The sequence below is a fragment of the Buteo buteo genome, chromosome 1, assembly GCF_964188355.1.
Source record: "Buteo buteo chromosome 1, bButBut1.hap1.1, whole genome shotgun sequence".
NCBI classification, from domain to species: domain Eukaryota; kingdom Metazoa; phylum Chordata; class Aves; order Accipitriformes; family Accipitridae; genus Buteo; species Buteo buteo.
The window spans coordinates 58,260,590-58,278,037 of record NC_134171.1 but is presented as its reverse complement, the minus strand read 5'-3'; the positions used below and the strand labels follow the sequence as shown (position 1 = coordinate 58,278,037).

The 17,448-nt window shown below is 40.6% G+C and overlaps 1 protein-coding gene across 2 annotated transcripts in view; it reads left to right on the top strand.

The window, feature by feature from the left end:
- DKK2 (dickkopf Wnt signaling pathway inhibitor 2) overlaps positions 1–16,922 on the top strand; it is a 48,111-nt gene extending 31,189 nt beyond the window's left edge. For both annotated transcript variants that reach the window (XM_075032514.1, XM_075032506.1), the window contains 3 exons: positions 10,774–10,924; positions 11,586–11,735; positions 12,267–16,922. In XM_075032514.1, coding sequence (XP_074888615.1) covers positions 10,774–10,924; positions 11,586–11,735; positions 12,267–12,517 — 552 coding nt within the window. In that variant the 3' untranslated portion in view covers positions 12,518–16,922. The remainder of the gene's footprint in view (positions 1–10,773; positions 10,925–11,585; positions 11,736–12,266) is intronic.
- The last annotated feature ends 526 nt before the right edge of the window (positions 16,923–17,448 follow it).

The following is a 17,448-nucleotide window of genomic DNA, read 5'->3' as shown; positions in this document are numbered from 1 at the left end:
GAAAGATGGTCCCTTAGTGGCTATTGCAGACTGAAACTAAGAGCAGTCCCTACTAACTCAGGGGCTGCAGACATAAACGTAGTCTGAAGCCACCCTGTTCTTGCCTCCTGGACTGCATGTGCTCAGCTCTCTCTTCTGAGAATTGGGGCCTGGGTTTGTTTGAATTAATAGTGAAGTCATTACACTATGTAAATATGTTAGTGTTCATCTGGTTTTACTCACAAGTTATTCTTGCCTTGCTGTGTTGTTCCTGTTTTCTTGTTTGTGCAAAATTAACAGGAGCATTTTAAAAGAAAAGGGAAAAAAGGGTAGATAGTGTTGAAACCTTGATTGCTATGTTATTTACCACAGGCTGAAGTTTGGTAGGCAGCTCTAACTCAATTGTATGAGTTCAATGATTTTTTTTAATGATGCTGTTAGGGGTCCTTTCCTTTTCTGCCATCTTTGGCCTCCTTTGAGTAAAGTGTGATAATTTGCCTTAATAGCCTAGTATTATAATTTTTCCTTTTATTCTTACTGAAGAGTCAGCTGAACAGCAATACGAATCTAAACATTTCACAGAGGCTGCCTGTGCCCTCAGGGGGCTCTGACCAAACCCTTTCCCAGGACAGCTGCTCTTTTGCAGGTAGTCCCACTGCATGAGCACTGCTGGCTCCTCATACAAGCATAACTGTTCCTAGAATGAGTCAGGATAAGAAGCTGTGCTCTTATATTGTAATTCTTCCTGTTGTTATGAAAGGAAAAGCCCCAGGTTGCATTATTGACTCATCCTGTTTCTCAGTCTCTCTCATGCAGACCGAATGTAAGAACAGAAGAAGTATCACCTCCCCCACACCCCACACAACCCCAACCCCTCCGCCCCCCGTCCTTAAAACTCATGAATTTCTGTGGCCGTGTCTCTGAATTCTCTGTGGTGCATGAGACTGGAGAGTGAGAGCTGGTGCAAGTGCCACAGCGTTGATTGTTCTGATATTAAAGCTGGGCTGACTGATTTTTTATGTCTGATTTCAATTCTCTGTAAGTGCTTTGGAGTTCAAAGGACTTGGTCTCTCTCAGTTCCCCTCACAATGGAGCAGTCACAGCCATCATATTGTAGAGGGGCTCATGTAGAGCAGGAAAAGAGGGAAGGTGTTTTGAATATCAGATGACAATGGTGGTTTCTGATGCATAGAGAAAGAACTGGGGATTGAAAGAGGCGTATGAGCCAGGTGTTTTCCCATAAATGACCATCAGGGAGACAAACAATAATGCTGACATTCGGTAACAATGTTAGATTGCAGTCAGCAGTCTGCTGAGGTGGAGACTGCGGTTCATCCTTCTCAGACATACAGCATCTGGCTGTGTCTCCAGCTGACACGAACTCATGTTTTCAGGGCTGTCCTTTTAACTATGAGGGCCAGAGAAACTGCATTTTGAAAACTGGTGTCTTAAATGCTTTGTATTCTGCAATGCAAAGTGTATTCTGCAAGGAATACCTATGAGTCATTTCCAGGGTGAGGATTGCAGATGTGGCACAAATGTTCATAACCTGGATGCATTCTCTCCCCAGATGCTGTAGCAAAGGGAGTTTTTGCACTGGCTTCAATAAGGCAGGGTTCCCCCCTTGCTGCTTCTAGATTTTGTGAATATTTAAAAGCAAAGGAAGTTTACTTTCCTTAGTAGCTATACTACAGAAGGTAAAGCTGTAATTTCATTTTTCTTGCTGTGAATAGATGCTTGCAGAGATGGTTCCCAATAAAAGCTCCACCTTGAAAGTGCATCATGATTTGGGGATGTTCAGACCTAAGTGTTAGAACAGTAACTTACTGCCGGTTGCCAGCAGTATTATTCTACTCCCAACCGCAATATCTGAGTATCTACCTGTGGTTTAATGCTTGGTGCTTTGTAAGCGCTAGGATATGCTAGCTGTTTCCGTCTGGATAGTATTCTTAGATTAATAAAAATCTCAATACTTCTAGAGTTAATAGATCCAGAGGGAAAACTGTTTTTGGCAACCCACTGTTCATCCATCGCGATAAACATGTTGATCAAAAAGCCAGAAGAATCTCACTCTGGAACAGATGATAAATAGCCAATTAGAGACAAAACTAAAAAGCAAAACCATCAGAAAAGGGGTGGGGAAAAGGCAGAGATAAAAGGGCAAGAACAGTCTGCTGAAAAGGCTGGACATAGAACAAAGTGCATGTTAACAAACCTTTATTCTTCAAGCAGTCTTTGGTGATGCATTCGAAAATGAGATAAAATCAAGACCTAGAGGCTTCCTGTCACATTGATTTAGTACTACATTGTTGACTTTAAAGATTACCTAACATTGTTTTGATGCTCTCCGTTGTAATGTTGCTGCTGGTAGTTCACTAGACAATAGCAATCATACACATTGAGGCAAAGTCCATAAAATTTGAGGTCAAACTGACTGTTGCCCAAATTTTTGAACCTTTAATCATGTCTTCTGTAAGATACCATTTCTATGGAGCAGGAAGCCTCCTTCAAAATCAAGCAGCGTAGGAGCCTCATGGTCTCTCCAAATGTTGAGAAGGAAGCACTGCTGTGTAATCCCATGGTCATGACACAAGGTAGGGAGGGAAAACTTGAGCACCTATGTATGCACACCGTGCTTGGGGCAGGAAACACCGTATGCTTCCTTTGAGATGGCAGGATTCAGCAGTGACACCAGTATGGACCTAAGATTGATAATTTGCCTTAAAGGTGTGATAGAACAGGAAGACCTATAGCTGTGCTGCCTTGGGAATTACAATGTATATGCCATGCCCTGGTAATAGTTTTATGCTGTTCTGTGGTATAAACAACATACATCTGTGCATATTTTGGGCATAGTGTGCTACACTTTAAGTCATTTGGAAATATAACTCATTTCAGGCTTTACCTAGATGAGGAATTGAAGGTGAATGAAGTTGAATAAACTTGTAAGGTGGACTACTTCAAGTGTCTTAAAAGCCTTTGAGTTTATACTTTCATAACGCCTGTAAAATGTACTAAATTAAGGCCAGTTTAATTCAGATAATAGTATCTACCCAGGAATTCACTTGATCCACTTGCAGTCTTTCAGATTACCTTCTCTGTGCGTTCTCCTGAAGCCAAGGCCAGGTTTAAACAGATACTACCTCCTCCCAGTAGGACACAAAATGTAGGTAGTTCTGTAAGCAAGAGTGTTAAATTGCAAGCTGTTGAATAAGAGCTTCTGCTGTAGACCTGAAATGCTCGTTGGAATCTACTATGTGGGCCGGGAGGTCACATAGGGTCACAGTGTGAGTGAGATTTCATACGGGAAAAGTCTTTGGAGGTTTTCTGTCTGCATTAGAAGAGGCACCACTCACACTGGCTGGCTCTGCATGCAACAGGGCAGTACAGTTCCCAAGTTTATTTTAAGGTGTTAGACTCTCTTTCCTCCAGGTGCAGCTACATGCTCCCCCTAAGAACAGCTCCCCACACAACTGCCTACCGCTTGCAGAACGGGAAGTTGTTTTCCATGACATTTTTGTTGGGACAAGGAAAGCCTGAGTCAGAACCCACGTGAGTCCTGCAGCCTTGTCGGTTCAGAGGGACCTCAGTGAGGTCTGGGTTTTGGTTGTTAGGATCTGAGTTTTCTTTGGCTCTAGCAAATCATGAGAGCTGAACTACTGCACGTTTTAGAAATGTTCTTCCCCCGGTGGTCTAGCAGTGGATTGAGTATTACTTTGAAACATGAATATTTATTGTCTTAATAATGCAAGCTTCTGGGGCCATTAGCCACACAGTTTGAAGGAACGATCTTTGGAGGCTGCGGTATACGTATCCATGATGTAGCACTCTGTGAATCAGACCTCATGAACAGCAGTGTTGTTCTAAGTTGAAGAGTTAAAAATAAGTTATTGCTAGAAGAAAGTGCCTGTGCTTAATCTAGAGATGGAAGATGGTGCTTTTCTCTCTGGGTCTGGCAGACAAATGGGTCAGAGATGTAGTATTTTAACGAGAAGGAGGTTCGGTGAGAAAAATTGAATCGTTAAACTCGTCATGGCAACTGAACGGAGCAAATCTCTTTCATTGCAGTTACTGTGAGTTTTGCTTTTGGGAATGGTCTGTGCCACCACAGTCACTGAGAGTTGAGAGTTTCTGGTGAGATCAGTCTGAGACAGGATCTATGTCTGGAGCTGTCTGAGAGCACAGCATGATTTCCTCCATGGGATAAATTAACCATGGCTTTCTGCTTGTGCACAGTGAGATCCCTCGCTATCATCTATGCTTGTGTTGAGCTAAGAATAGAAAAAAGCAACATCAGCAGTGCTGTGGGAAAACTGCATTGCTCCAGATGGCTGCTGATAAACTCGATTCTCATTTGGGATTAAAAACAAAACAGTAGTAAATGACAGTCATTTCTCATCCACATCTTAATGTACATGTTTGCTTAGCAGCTAGGAGAAAGATAGGCTGAAATTTGTCAGTTAGACATGGATTCATCTGAATACAGTTAAGAAGCTATCAGAAAGTAGTTTAATTGCCTTGCAGGGAAAAAACAACCCACAAAGAGTTGGGAGTTTGTTTGGTTTGTTTGTTCATTTGTTAAAAAGCTTTGACTTTGCCCCTTATCCCCTCCATTTTGCTTTATCACATTTAGGTGGTTCTGAATAAAGAGTTCTTATTTCCATTGTTACAAAGGTTTGTATCCTGTGAGATCGAGTTGGGTCTTCTCCTTGACTTTCATAGGGAGGCTCTTCAATCTATCTCCAGAGAGGCGAGTGGGACAAATCCCATGTGTGATGTATTCAGCTAGCTCTACAGGCCACACGTTGCGTGCAACTGTCCCACCAATGTTGATCTGCTAAAAGCCAAAACAAATTTGAAATCCCAACTCAGAATCAGGCCCAAGCAAGGAGCCAAACAATGACTTGCATTCTTTGTAATTAGTCTTGACAGCAGGCTATTTGGTTAAAGCATATGTTTGCATTTCCTAATTTATTGGCATGCTTTTACTTTGGATTAACTAATTCTTCAGAGAGAGAGAGAAAAGCAAAAGTAGACCTGGCACCCCTGTGGCTATTTCATATGTTTGCTCTATGGGGACCAAGTCCTTGCACAGAAAGATAGATCTGTCCTGTCCGAAGCAGGATGGGAAGGAAAGGCTCTCACCATGGTTGAGCCAGTCAGTTGCGTCATTGTGCCTGATGGCTGTGGAATATTAAGCAATGTGCACAGTCCCGAGACTAAGGGCAAACAAGCTGTATTGTTCATCTCATGTGGAGGGTGGAAACTCTGTCCTCTTGCCTACAGTTCAGGCCAGTTTTGATTATCTAGTTAGCACACTGGCTGTAGAGAGGTCAGTTTCCACCTCCTTTACAGTCATTATTTTAAAATTTATAAAAGTATAATTAAAAGAAATAGAGAAAACCTTTTTTCCTTAAGTAACAAGTGAGTAATAGACTGAGTTGCAGGACCAATTCTTTTGCGGTAAGTTGTCTCACAGGCATGGTGTGAATATAAAAGATGATGTAGATGTGATATAGAAGAGAAGTCTTTTGACAGCAGAAAAAGACATTTCTGCTGGATGTGATAGCATAACCTAGTGGCACAGGTATTTGAATAGGATATTAGTAACTAGAGGTTCTGTATGTACAGGACTGTGGGTAGTAGCCTAAATCTGTTTTCTAACACACTGGTACCTAGAAAGCAAGACCGTTCCTGGGATAATGTATATGTCCATTTTCTTGAGCCACTTGTCTCACCTTTGTAATAGCTACTGCCCATTGCCAGGTGAGAGAGAGTGATGAAGGATTGAGCAGGTAGCTCTACCGTGCTCTTACTTTCTGGCTGTGGCTTTTCTCCTGTTCTTTGGCTCAGTCCTCAGTACCATCATGGAATGATTGTATGAGACAGAAGCTGGTGGCTGAGTGTCCAGTACAGTAACTGCAGTGATATTGTCATTTATGTGGTACATGAGACTTTAGTTCTCTTCTTGACTGCTGCTCAGCAGCCACAGTAAAATGGTAATGAATAACCTCCATGCCGTTTCTTCTGCTGGGAGTGGTAGTAGCCATGATCTCCTGCCAGGACTGACTCTGCACTTGGACTTTATGATGTGTTTTAAAAAAAAACCAGTTAACTGCTTCTGGGGGAGCTACTACTGATATCTGTTCCACCAAATCACTTATCTAGGCACAGGTCCTCTCACCGTTGAAGGTGGGTCTGAAGCTAGCAGTGTCTAGGACTGCTTGTGCTGGATAAGTGATGACACAACCCAGGTAAAAATGCCAGTGGCTCTTCCTGCCTTTCTCTGATATAGCTAGCACAGCATGGAGTAACTTCAGCATAAAAACAAATGAGACATCATAATATAAGCAAACGAGAGCCTAGTGACTAAGACACTGGCCGGGAGTATTGTCTTCAAATACTTGCTGGAGGCCATGCTGAAATTCAAGCCCTTATCTCCCAAAGCTCAGTAAAGTGTGTCTGCCATCAGTCTACTCACTCACCCTTCAGCACATTAGAGCGTCTGTCTTACTCTCCCCCAGAGTGCTTCTCCATTACGTTTTATAGTGCTGGACAGAGAGACTCAGACTGACTGACTCCATAGCGCAACAGTCCCACCACTTCGTACTGCTCCAGTTTGCGGTGAAACTCTGTGGTTCAGGATAACCATATAAAATATGTGGGATAGCAAATGACTCCAGCAAAAATATCAAGAAAACCTCATTGCACCAAGAAAAGGTGCTAAGTTAGATCTCCTCTGCCAAAAGGGGAAGACAAAGGTAGAGATAAACCTCACTCCTGCATGCTCCTCAAATCAAGGGAATGGCGTTAGCCACTTTAGTCAACTAAAGTTAGATAGTTAGTCCCTTCCTCAGCCTCACTGTGAAGTTAATACAAAAGGAAGAGTCTCAGTAGCCTGGAAGGACTTGTTCAACTACAAAAATCCCCAACTTTTCTCCTCTATCACTTGCATAATTTTCCTTGAATATTTCTGTCATGCACTCTTGGCATTTTGAATATGAATTCAGGAAGGACAGGAATGGAGATTCATATTCTCTCTCTCAAAAAGAAAAGTTTAACATTTACATGTTGCTATGACCTGGCTGGCAAAGGTTGGTCTTGGTGAACTGATGCAGGGGACATCATGGCACACCACGAGCAGCATCCACTTAAATATGTAGCCTGAATCCTCCAACATTGCAAAAAATCCAGTACATCTTTGCTGTACATTTTTGGACACACATTCAACACTATCTTTTATACAAGTATACAAAAGTAATTGGAATGACTGAAAACATCTAAGCAAGCAATGCTCTTAATCAGCCAACATATTCTGAAAACGCGACTCATTATCACAGGCAAATCTAGTTTATGTCATGCTACGGGTGACTTGGTTGCCTGTAATCTGGGCTAAAAAAATTAAATAAGTTTGTTTAAATGCAGCTTCAGGGAGTGCTACATATTTTATCTCGGTTTCATCTGGTTTCCCATAATATCAAAGCTGTGTTTAGTGGATAGAGATTTACGACCAGAAAATGATACGTATAACTGAAGAATGTGAAGGGATGATGTGCCTTGTAGAATTAGTTATCATTGCTGGGGAAGTAGAGCTGGTTTACAGCTTGCTTTTTGCCTCTCCATCTGGGACTGATCTGTGTCTTTGCGTTGTATATAGGAAATGTTCTCTGCAATTGTCTAAACGTTAAGCCTGTGTTTCAGGCACTCTGGTGTAGGAGATTTTGAAAACCTTAACTCATGCAGAGACAATTGTTAGCATGTATGTTTTTACAAGAATATTTTCTTTATCCTGTATTTTAAAAAATATATACATATTTATACCTAGATTGGCTCAGCTACTGTCAACAATGGGACAATTATGAACACATTTTCGCTCCTGTTAGCCAAGGCTATGTACACACTACATTGTTTTGTTTTATTTTTGTGTTTTAATACTGAGTGCTGCGCAGCAATAGAAATCACTTTGCTGGGAGCAGGAGTTACTCCAATGAATGTCTAGTGACTAGGAGACAGACATAAGGCTACGTAGGCATTTTTGTTTCAAGTTCCCTGTGATTGATAGCTAGGATATCAAATAGATGGTGGTTTTGGAAGAAAGATCAAGGCAATTGATGGCACCAGGCATTTGCAAGAGGGTTTTTAATTTAGCTGGCTGGCAGCTGGTCTTTTGGCATTTTGAATGGACTTGCCAGTTGTTTTCTGAGCTACATGTAACACAATTATTTTTTGATGTGCTGCAGTCATTTGCCTTAGGTAGGCCAACATTTGGGCTTATATTTTTCATTTTGAAAGTGTCATCTTTATTTAGGATGGGGCTCTAGAGTGGGACTAAAGTCTGAGCTACATCACTTTTCTTGGCCATTTTTAATGTCAAAATTGTCTTTTGTTGCTTTTACAGTTCTTAAAGACAGAGCTGGGAGTTGGTAATTAGATGTGTATCTTAAAGTATCTTTTACATGTCATCAGCCTAAGAGCCAAAAGTAAAACAGTCGCTAGATATGGTATGTGAGAGCATTCATTAGCACCATTCAGGATCAGGGAACTCTTTTTTTAAAAGCTATTTGAGGAACCAAAAGAAAACTGCAAGTAGGCTTCTTGCTGACAAGTTGCAGGTGTATACCACATGCCCATATTGGAAAAAAGATGCGGTTATGAAGGTCTTGATGACAGACAAGGGTCTAAAATGCCTTCATCTCCAGGTTTTAGCTAGTCCATCTGTTTTTTATTTGCATTTTCCCCAGCTAGCAGTGTTCCCCCAGCTAGCAGTGTTAGTGTTTTCCAAACTCAGTATAACCATGCACAGGTTTATACAAAATTGCTTTTTTGCATTCTAAGATCCTTAGTCTAGTGACGTCTCATTTAAGTCAGGGAAGCCTTACCTTTATGGTAACTATATCATAAATTTTACATCAGTGTTAATGATTTCTTTCTGAAAAAATGAGGGAAAGGATTGATGAGATTGAGGGGAGGGTACTTTGGTTCCGCTTTGCTAGAATAGGTAGAATCCACTTAAGAGTACCAAACAGGTGAGTGCTTGCATTTGTGTCTTATTGCTAGTCCTAGCTAAAAGATCTGGCCTTCTTTGATGTTCATCCTCTTGAGTTCATCCTCTCAAGGATGAACTCAAGAGGAAATGTTTATTCTTAAGGGAGAAAGACTTACACATATGTCAGGTTACTCCAAACAGCTGCACTCTGGAGTCATTCTTCAAAGACACATATTCAGAGGGCAGAAGCACTTGGGGAATGTCCAGCCAGCACTTTTGGTACTGTAGAGTAAATTTTGACAAAGAAAACAACTAATGAAATCACATGGGCTCCCCCTCCCACTAATGGCACTAAAGAAACTTGCTTGGTTTTATTATCAGATCTCTTGTTTCCTCTGTGATTCTCAACAGAATGGCACAAAGAGAAACAAGAAGTTATCCATCTAAAAGAACAATTTTCAAAGCAAATTCTCAACAGCCTCCAAGTTTTTCTTCTCTGGGAACAATATAATCAAGCCTTGATTTAAAATATTATTAGAAAAGTAATCAGCCTACATTCAAAATTAGTCAGTTGAGGTTTTTGTTTGTGGTGAATAATTAATTGCAAGAGTCATTTTGAAAACAGTAAAAGCAATACTTTGATTTATTGAAAATGCTGGAGAAAATTTGTTGAGGAAGTGTAAACATCATTTTCCAGAAAGTGCCCAAAATTCATTCTCATCTTTTTATCTAAACAAACTCCTCAAGTATAATTTTGAGGAATGAAAAAAAATTATGATTAATTTAATAGGCAGTAAAATTAGATGCAGACAGAGAGCATAGTTGTAGCTGTGTGGCATTCAGCAGAAAGGATCCTGGAATGTGGCAGTGTGTGTTGTTATGTCTCCTTAAAGCATCATGTCTTTTCCTTTTGTAGGAACAAACTTTTCTTTCTCTCTCTTTATGGGAGAATACAGTGCTTTCACACCCCTTTTTTAAAAGTCAGTTTTCCTGTAAAATAATGCTGGTTTTGATGAATATAGAGGAATTGTATATGTGTGTCTCTGCTTGCAGGGCATTATATGTGCAAGACCAGATTGTGCTCTATAATATATTCCATGCTGCATACCACAGGGTGTTGTTTAGCAGGTGGCAAGTTTAAGGAGCATACTAAGATCATAAGTGAAGTAAAGGTTATCAAACTGAAATGCTGATCAGTGATGTTTATTCACTTCCAAGGAGTCCAACTGGGACAGGCCAGTGGGGAGTGGTGCAATTGCAAAGGAGCTTGTACTGTGAGAACAGTGAACTTACTATATCCATTAATGTACTTGACAGCTATCAAAAGAAAATGCCTCCTTGGAGTTTAAATTAAAATTTTACCTATTGGAGGGTGTGTTTCAGGATTATTACTGACTGAGGGGAGTTTTATGACTCTGTTTATTCTTCACTGTGGAGTTTTAAGCTCTTGTCTATGAATTAGAGGCCTGAACCCACAAAAATATGAGTTCTCTTGTGCCAACATATGTTTGAGGCAAGAAAAGATGAAACCACTAGGCAGCTGGTTGTATCTCCCTGATCCTTTAAGCAGATATGTCTTCACCAGCAGTGTGAGCTTAAAGATTGTTATATGGCTGCAGTGAAGCATCCCTCCCCACAACTCCTAGCCCCAGTGAAAGGTATCTCAACTGTTGAGTTTCTTTGTTTGGGGGTTTCAGTGGTGTGGATTGGTGGTTTTTTTTGTTTTTGTTTTTGTTTTTTTCAAATGGGCTGCATATGTGCCTTGTACAAAGGAGTGCTTCACTGTAAACCTTTCTTTTACCCACCAGGCCTATCCTTGTACCAATGATAAGGAATGTGAAGTTGGACGATACTGTCACAGTCCTCATCAAGCAACGTCTGCATGCATGATGTGCCGGAGGAAGAAGAAGCGTTGCCACAGAGATGGCATGTGCTGCCCTGGGAACCGCTGCAACAATGGTACATCAGTCATTTCTTGATTTTCCTCCATAAAATCAGCATTTTGACAGCATCTATTTCTCTGAGTGCTCCCAGGAACAGTATTTTTTTCCTGGGCAACTGTTCTTCTTTTGCTAAACAAAGAAAAATTCATTTCCTACTTCATTCCACTCCATTTTCTTTAATAATATTTCTATGTTTAAGGCTACCAGACTTTCTTTCCTATTTTGGGGTGGGGAAACCCAAAAATGCTGCTGCTGCTGACTGATATCACAGCACTGCATTCAATGTGGTTTGATTCACTGGAAGACTGCATAGAACCCATATTTTTAAGGAAGCAAAAAAGATTGAATGAATCCTTGATCTGCTCTCACTGGGGGGGGTTGTAACCATACTGTCTGCATTCCCATACTCTCCTCTGGAGCCTGGAGAGACATGTCTACAAGGCAGTCTCCAGGTGCTCAGACCAGAAAGCCAGAGTGACAGTGAGACTGTCTGACAGTGAGTGAAGCAGAACTGCCGTGAAGTTAGGTGCTGGGGATCAGGGACAGAGGTGCGATTAGAGCTGAGCAGTGCTGAGGCCAAGACCCAGCACTTTCCTGGTCCTGGTCCTGGTCTGTGTGTGTCTCTTGGCTGCTTTTCCTCTTGTTCAAATCTTTGACTGATTGTCTTTTCCTTGCAGGTATTTGCATACCGGTAACCGAAAGCATCCTTACACCTCACATCCCTGCTCTAGAAGGGCCACGCAACAAGAAGAACGGTCATTATGCTAGCAAGGATATGGGATGGCAAAACCTGGGGAGGCCACGCTCCAAGCTGTCACACATAAAAGGTAAGATCACATTTGCACTACACTGCTTTGTTCCTTCATGTTATGAATCATGTTATTGCTGTTAAGATACAGCAATACAAAACAGAAGTAGGCAGTAATTTCACAGGGAATGAATGTCTACGGTGAGAATTCCCAGCATGACTCAAAAAGTGATGTAACATCAGCCAACAGTTCCTGTGATTGAAATAGCATCTGCTTTCTTCTCTGTATCAGAGGTGGACTGACAATCCATTTTTCAGTTGTGCAAGACTGCATATATCCTCCTCTTGTAACAGTCAAGTAATTAAGGACTTGCAATTCTGCTTAGAATCTTGTGGCTGAATTTCTCCTTAGTAAGTCCTATGGCAGGTCTCATTAACTACCCCTTTGCACCTTCCTAATTCATATCTTCCCTTGTGTTTACATCCTTCAAATAGCCACAGATGGAAATATCATCTCTCCTTTTTTCTGAGCTTCATTTGCATCAGTCTGCACTGAATCTGTACTTTTGCATTTTGCCATGAGGTAAAATAGTGTGGTTGATCTTTTTAGGACATGAAGGAGATCCCTGCCTACGGTCATCAGACTGTATTGAGGGACACTGCTGTGCTCGCCATTTCTGGACCAAAATTTGCAAGCCTGTGTTGCATCAGGGGGAGGTGTGCACCAAACAGCGCAAGAAGGGGTCCCATGGACTGGAGATTTTCCAACGATGTGACTGTGCCAAGGGGCTGTCTTGCAAAGTATGGAAAGATGCAACCTCCTCTTCCAAATCAAGACTTCACGTGTGCCAGAAAATCTGAATGAGGATTGGGAAGATAGTATTAAGTGACTGTGGCTTTATGTATTTAATGCATTACGGCATGGTGGGAAATGAGGACTGCAAATGAAAGCGGAATGGCTAAAGTAACAGTTAGGGTAGGAGTAGAAGTCGCACCAAATGCATTTCTTTTTGAGCTGGTGGTAAACACAAGTGCAGCTGGAGTTCTCCTCCTGTGCAGCTCTTCTGTAAATAACTTCTACAGTTTGTGGGAAATGCTAGTATGCAAACAAGTACAGTGGAAATTAATGTCACTTACCTTGCTGTGTTTGTCCTGTGATTTTTCAGGGGTTCAGTGTTAGGGCTACAGTGAGTTTCTGGCGTGGTAATGACTGCTGAATAAATTGTATACATTGTACTCCTATAGGAAGCAGTGGATGCCAGGAAGATTAATCTGTCAACACATTATTGGCCACATTGCAGGTGTGACAAATAGAAATAAAGTTACTGTGAATGTCCACATGCCCTTGTCATTCAGGGCTGACACTTCAGCAAAGAAAGCACTCCTGCAGGACAAGAGTGCTATGTTTTGCGGGCCCTCATGAAAGAGGTAAAAACTTGCCATCTCACAATTTCAAGGGAACAGCAGTTTCTCTAAGAGGAGGCATTTAAACAGGGTTTTGTTTCCTATACATAGGTAAATTGAAATGCTTTATGTAGTTCAATGTCATAGTATGGCACTTAATAGCTTGTATTTGCCTCCGTTTACTACTAGTATACATTGGGTTGAACAGATGAAGCAAATACGTGCATGCTGAATCCAGAATTATATACAGGCAGTTGCTAATTAGTCCTAAATATACTTTCCTTGCCTAAGCATACTTGCATTATAGACATTTCCAAATGGAGTGGTGGAGTGCCTAACATGAAGAGCTATGAAGTTGTTTCACTGTTGCTAACAAGTGATGTAGACATTTGTCAAGGTGTTTAGAGCGTACTGCTACAAACTCGAATTCTTACATTTTATTGGTAGCAATGGGCTACTGCTGGCACTCTGCAGAAGTATAACAGATTTGTTTCTTAGAGGCAGCAAAGAAAAAAGGAGTTGGCTCTTGTGAGCACCCTTTCTGCAGAAAAGGATGTAAGAAGATGGTATGATGGCAAATAACTTGTTAAACATCATGCAATGTCACAACATAACATATCCAGCCTCCAGCATGTATTCAGCCTGAACTTGATGTCCTCTCAGTCTGGACTGTTCTGCCAGGAATGATGGAAGTACATGGACTGTGGAAACAGCTGACAACTCTACATTGTTTGTGTACTGGTTAAAAAAAGGACAGTCTCTATACCTTGACTTGTCTCCCAGGTCTTTTCACTCTTTTTCATTTTACTGATTTGCAAGCACTCCTTTGTATAGACAGTGGTAAAGAGGCTGATATTTCTTTAAAGAAGTCTGATTCTATAACTGACCTACTGCTAAGTTGTAATTACCCATTGATAGTTACCCATTTTCATGTTTTGTAATACAAGGGACTTTTCTGTTTCATCAGTTCTGAACAACGTGGGTAGACCAGTATGTAGTTTAACTTTGAAGACCATGTCACCCATACCTGACACCTTTTTCCACCAGTGGTTGTTTTAAGGCTACAGCTTAGCTATACCACCTGACTCAGACATCCTAATTAGAACACAGAGCTCAGCTACATTGCCTTTATCTTTCATAAGAGTCTAAATAGGAAGAGTATTTCACACGCCTCTTTCCCCTACTGGAGTTAGTTTTTATTGACATAGAGGGATTGCTCAGAGACAGGGTCTTCTGTTTTTTAATAGTCTCAGAATTTTATCTTGCAGTCCTATCATTGCAACTCTGCTTATTTCAGAGTTTTTCCAGTGTAACTGAAACAGGAATAAGGCTTAGAAATAGCATAATTTCAAGATATTAAAAAAGTATAGGAACAAATTTTGCAAGTGTTATTTACAGTGACACAGCACATACTCGGCAGAGGAGCTCTATTGCTCTCATAGTGACTACATATAAAAGAAAATGATACCCAGCATCAGCAGGGGTGGTTGCAGAAATGGGCTCTTGACAATTTTTAGCTCTTCTTATCATTGGCCTACCCCACACCCCCCCCAACCCCACACCCCCTTTTCCTCTTGCAAAACATAGTTATTTGGGATAATTTATTTACAGGAAATGTTTAATGAGATGTATTTTCTTATAGAGATATTTCTTACACAAAGCTTTGTAGCAGAATATATTTGCAGCCTATTGACTTTAATGTAGAAAAATGTATAATAAGATTAAATATATTAAATGTCCTTTCCCATTCCTCCCCAAATATTTTCCCCATATTCTTTTCCTTACCTGCTGCCTAAGAAGAGTAGTCCTTTCTGAAAAGATATGCAAATCTATTGAAAAAAACCACCCATATATTTTAGCAGTACAAGAAAAAGCATCTGATTGATTGATTGTACTTGTGTCTCAAAGCACTATGTAGGCTGAGGTTTGGAGAAACACATGAAGGTTATCTTAAAATCCCCACATGTCATTTTTACAAAACCAGTTTAAGTAAGTGGCAATTATCTATATGCTTTTTGGGGGACAATTTACACCTAAACATTCAAGAATAAGTTTTGAAAATAATGTGCCTGGACGCATAATGTTCAGTCAACCAGGTTAAATAGGAAAGGTAAGCAGACACATTCCCTGGATAGTGATACATACCAGAGAGACTCACAGTGGGTAAAGCTGGTGTTCAAATTACACGGCATTTTGCTGTAGATTACAGCATACCAATGCACTGCTGCAAGATCTATAACTAACTGGTAATTGTGAAAAGGCCAATAACAGCATTCAGCTCTAATAACATGAAACGATCCATATGACACAACAGAAAACATTACTAAACCCAGCCAAGTTCCGATCCCAGGAAAACCCCTGCAGAGCTCAATACATATTGCAAAATAATGGCTGTGGTTATTGAGCAATGGTCTCAATATCCTTACTACTTGTTTCTGGTAACCCTTTGCTCAAACAGATGTATGTCTGGAGGATGGAATGGTCTCCAAGTCACACTAGTGTTTGTACAAAATGAAAAGGTTTTGCTACTGTTATTTGCAATATTTGGTGGGTAGGCCTTTGAAAGTTTTAACACTTTTAACAGCAACATACATAATAAAGTTGTGAGCATCTTCAGAGCCCAATGACTTCAGCAGAGCTCGAGGCTGCCAAAGCCTTCAGAGATTTAATCTGGGAACAAAAACAATAGGCACAGGCTGTTCATTGCACACCACAAATACTGAGCAGCTAGCATGCAAGCAGTTTCACAAGACTGAAGTTTCATTGTTTAGAAGCCATTCAGTTAATATTTTGGGGAAATATACATAAATTTGAGAATAAAAGAACAGCTAAATTTGGGATAATGGCTCTCACTCACTATGTCACTCATCAAGGGAATTAAGAGTGACTTTGGCTCAGTAACATTTCAGAAATCTGCTGTCATGACACAAGTACTGAAGAAAGTTTTGCTGAACAATTCAAATACTCTTCCTATTAGCCTAGAATTGCCTCAGCAATGCAACATCTCTTTGGAAATACTTAACTTTCCTAAAAATAATGGGTTTCTACTCTATAACAGCATACATTTGATTTACAGTATAAATGTGGGTGCATATCTATTACTGTACTACTTGTTTTATGTTGTTTGCGACCTATAGTATTTATGATTTTAAACATTTTTTTAAAGAAAGCAGTTCAAATAGATTTATGCACTTACTTGTATAACAATACTTTCAAAAACATATATCCAGCACCTGACACCTAAACCACAATTCACCGGAATTCAAGCTGTCTTCTGCATATTCTGACTTTCCTGCTTGTTGCCTCAACAGCAAAAAAACCCTCACCAACCACCACAAACTGTCTTGGGCAGAGGCTGAGAAGAGACATTCCTAAACTGTTCCTTGTCACCAACACACCACCCCTCTCTGCTTTCACTTCAAAGCCCTGCATCATCACCCTCAATAGAAAAGTTAAATGCTATCAAAGAAAATTTGTAGTTTTTCATCCCTTCCAGTTTCCTTTCCTTCCAGGAAAATAATTAAAAAAAAAGATATCCTGAAAGTCAAAGCTGGCAGAAACTCATATAGCAGATACTCTAAGCCAAGGCTTTTAGGAGTCTTGAGATCTATCCTCAAACGTTCCAAAACTTAATTACTAAGAGAGTTATGTAGATAACAAAAATCACATTTACAAAAAATAAAGAAACCTAGTTCGCTCTTTGGATTGTCAGTGGAGTGTTCTGAAAATAACTGTCCTCGGGGAAGGGGGATGGACACAGACAAGCCCCCCCACCTCCACCCCTCACCCAAAACAACACCCGTAGTCCCTGACACTAGGCAGAGTTTCACTCCACACAAAGCCATCATTAATTTTGTTTTAAATCACACTAATAATAAAGTTCTGCTTTCTTACCTGGCTCACCAGTCTGATGAATAACATCTTTCTGATGCATTAGGCAGGAGTGAAGGAACAGAGTTAGTCTAGAGGTCTGCGCTCCCTCATTTAAATCATAATATTTCACTGAGATGAACAGAAACTTTCTGCTCAAGCATCTTATTATCTAATAGAGTTTTTAACATGCCCACCGCTACCAAAGAGTGCTTACAGTTCAACACAGACCCTACACCAATTCTTACCTTATGTTTCGCCTTCAACTTTATATGATTGTTGTCAGTTGCTGAAATGTGGCAAATGTCTGCTGCAGCCCCCTCTCTTACCTTACTGCTCTGCCAGCTTTATATAGACCTGCTTAAGGTAGCAGTGCAGGATGTAAGGAGAAAGCAAAGCAAATGGCAATGGTGGGAGTGGGGAGGGTGGACTGGAGAGAGCCAGTCCAGAAGCTTGAAATGGCAGGATAGGGGAAAATCTATCTCAAAATTTAATTAGATGCTATCGCAAAACCCGTG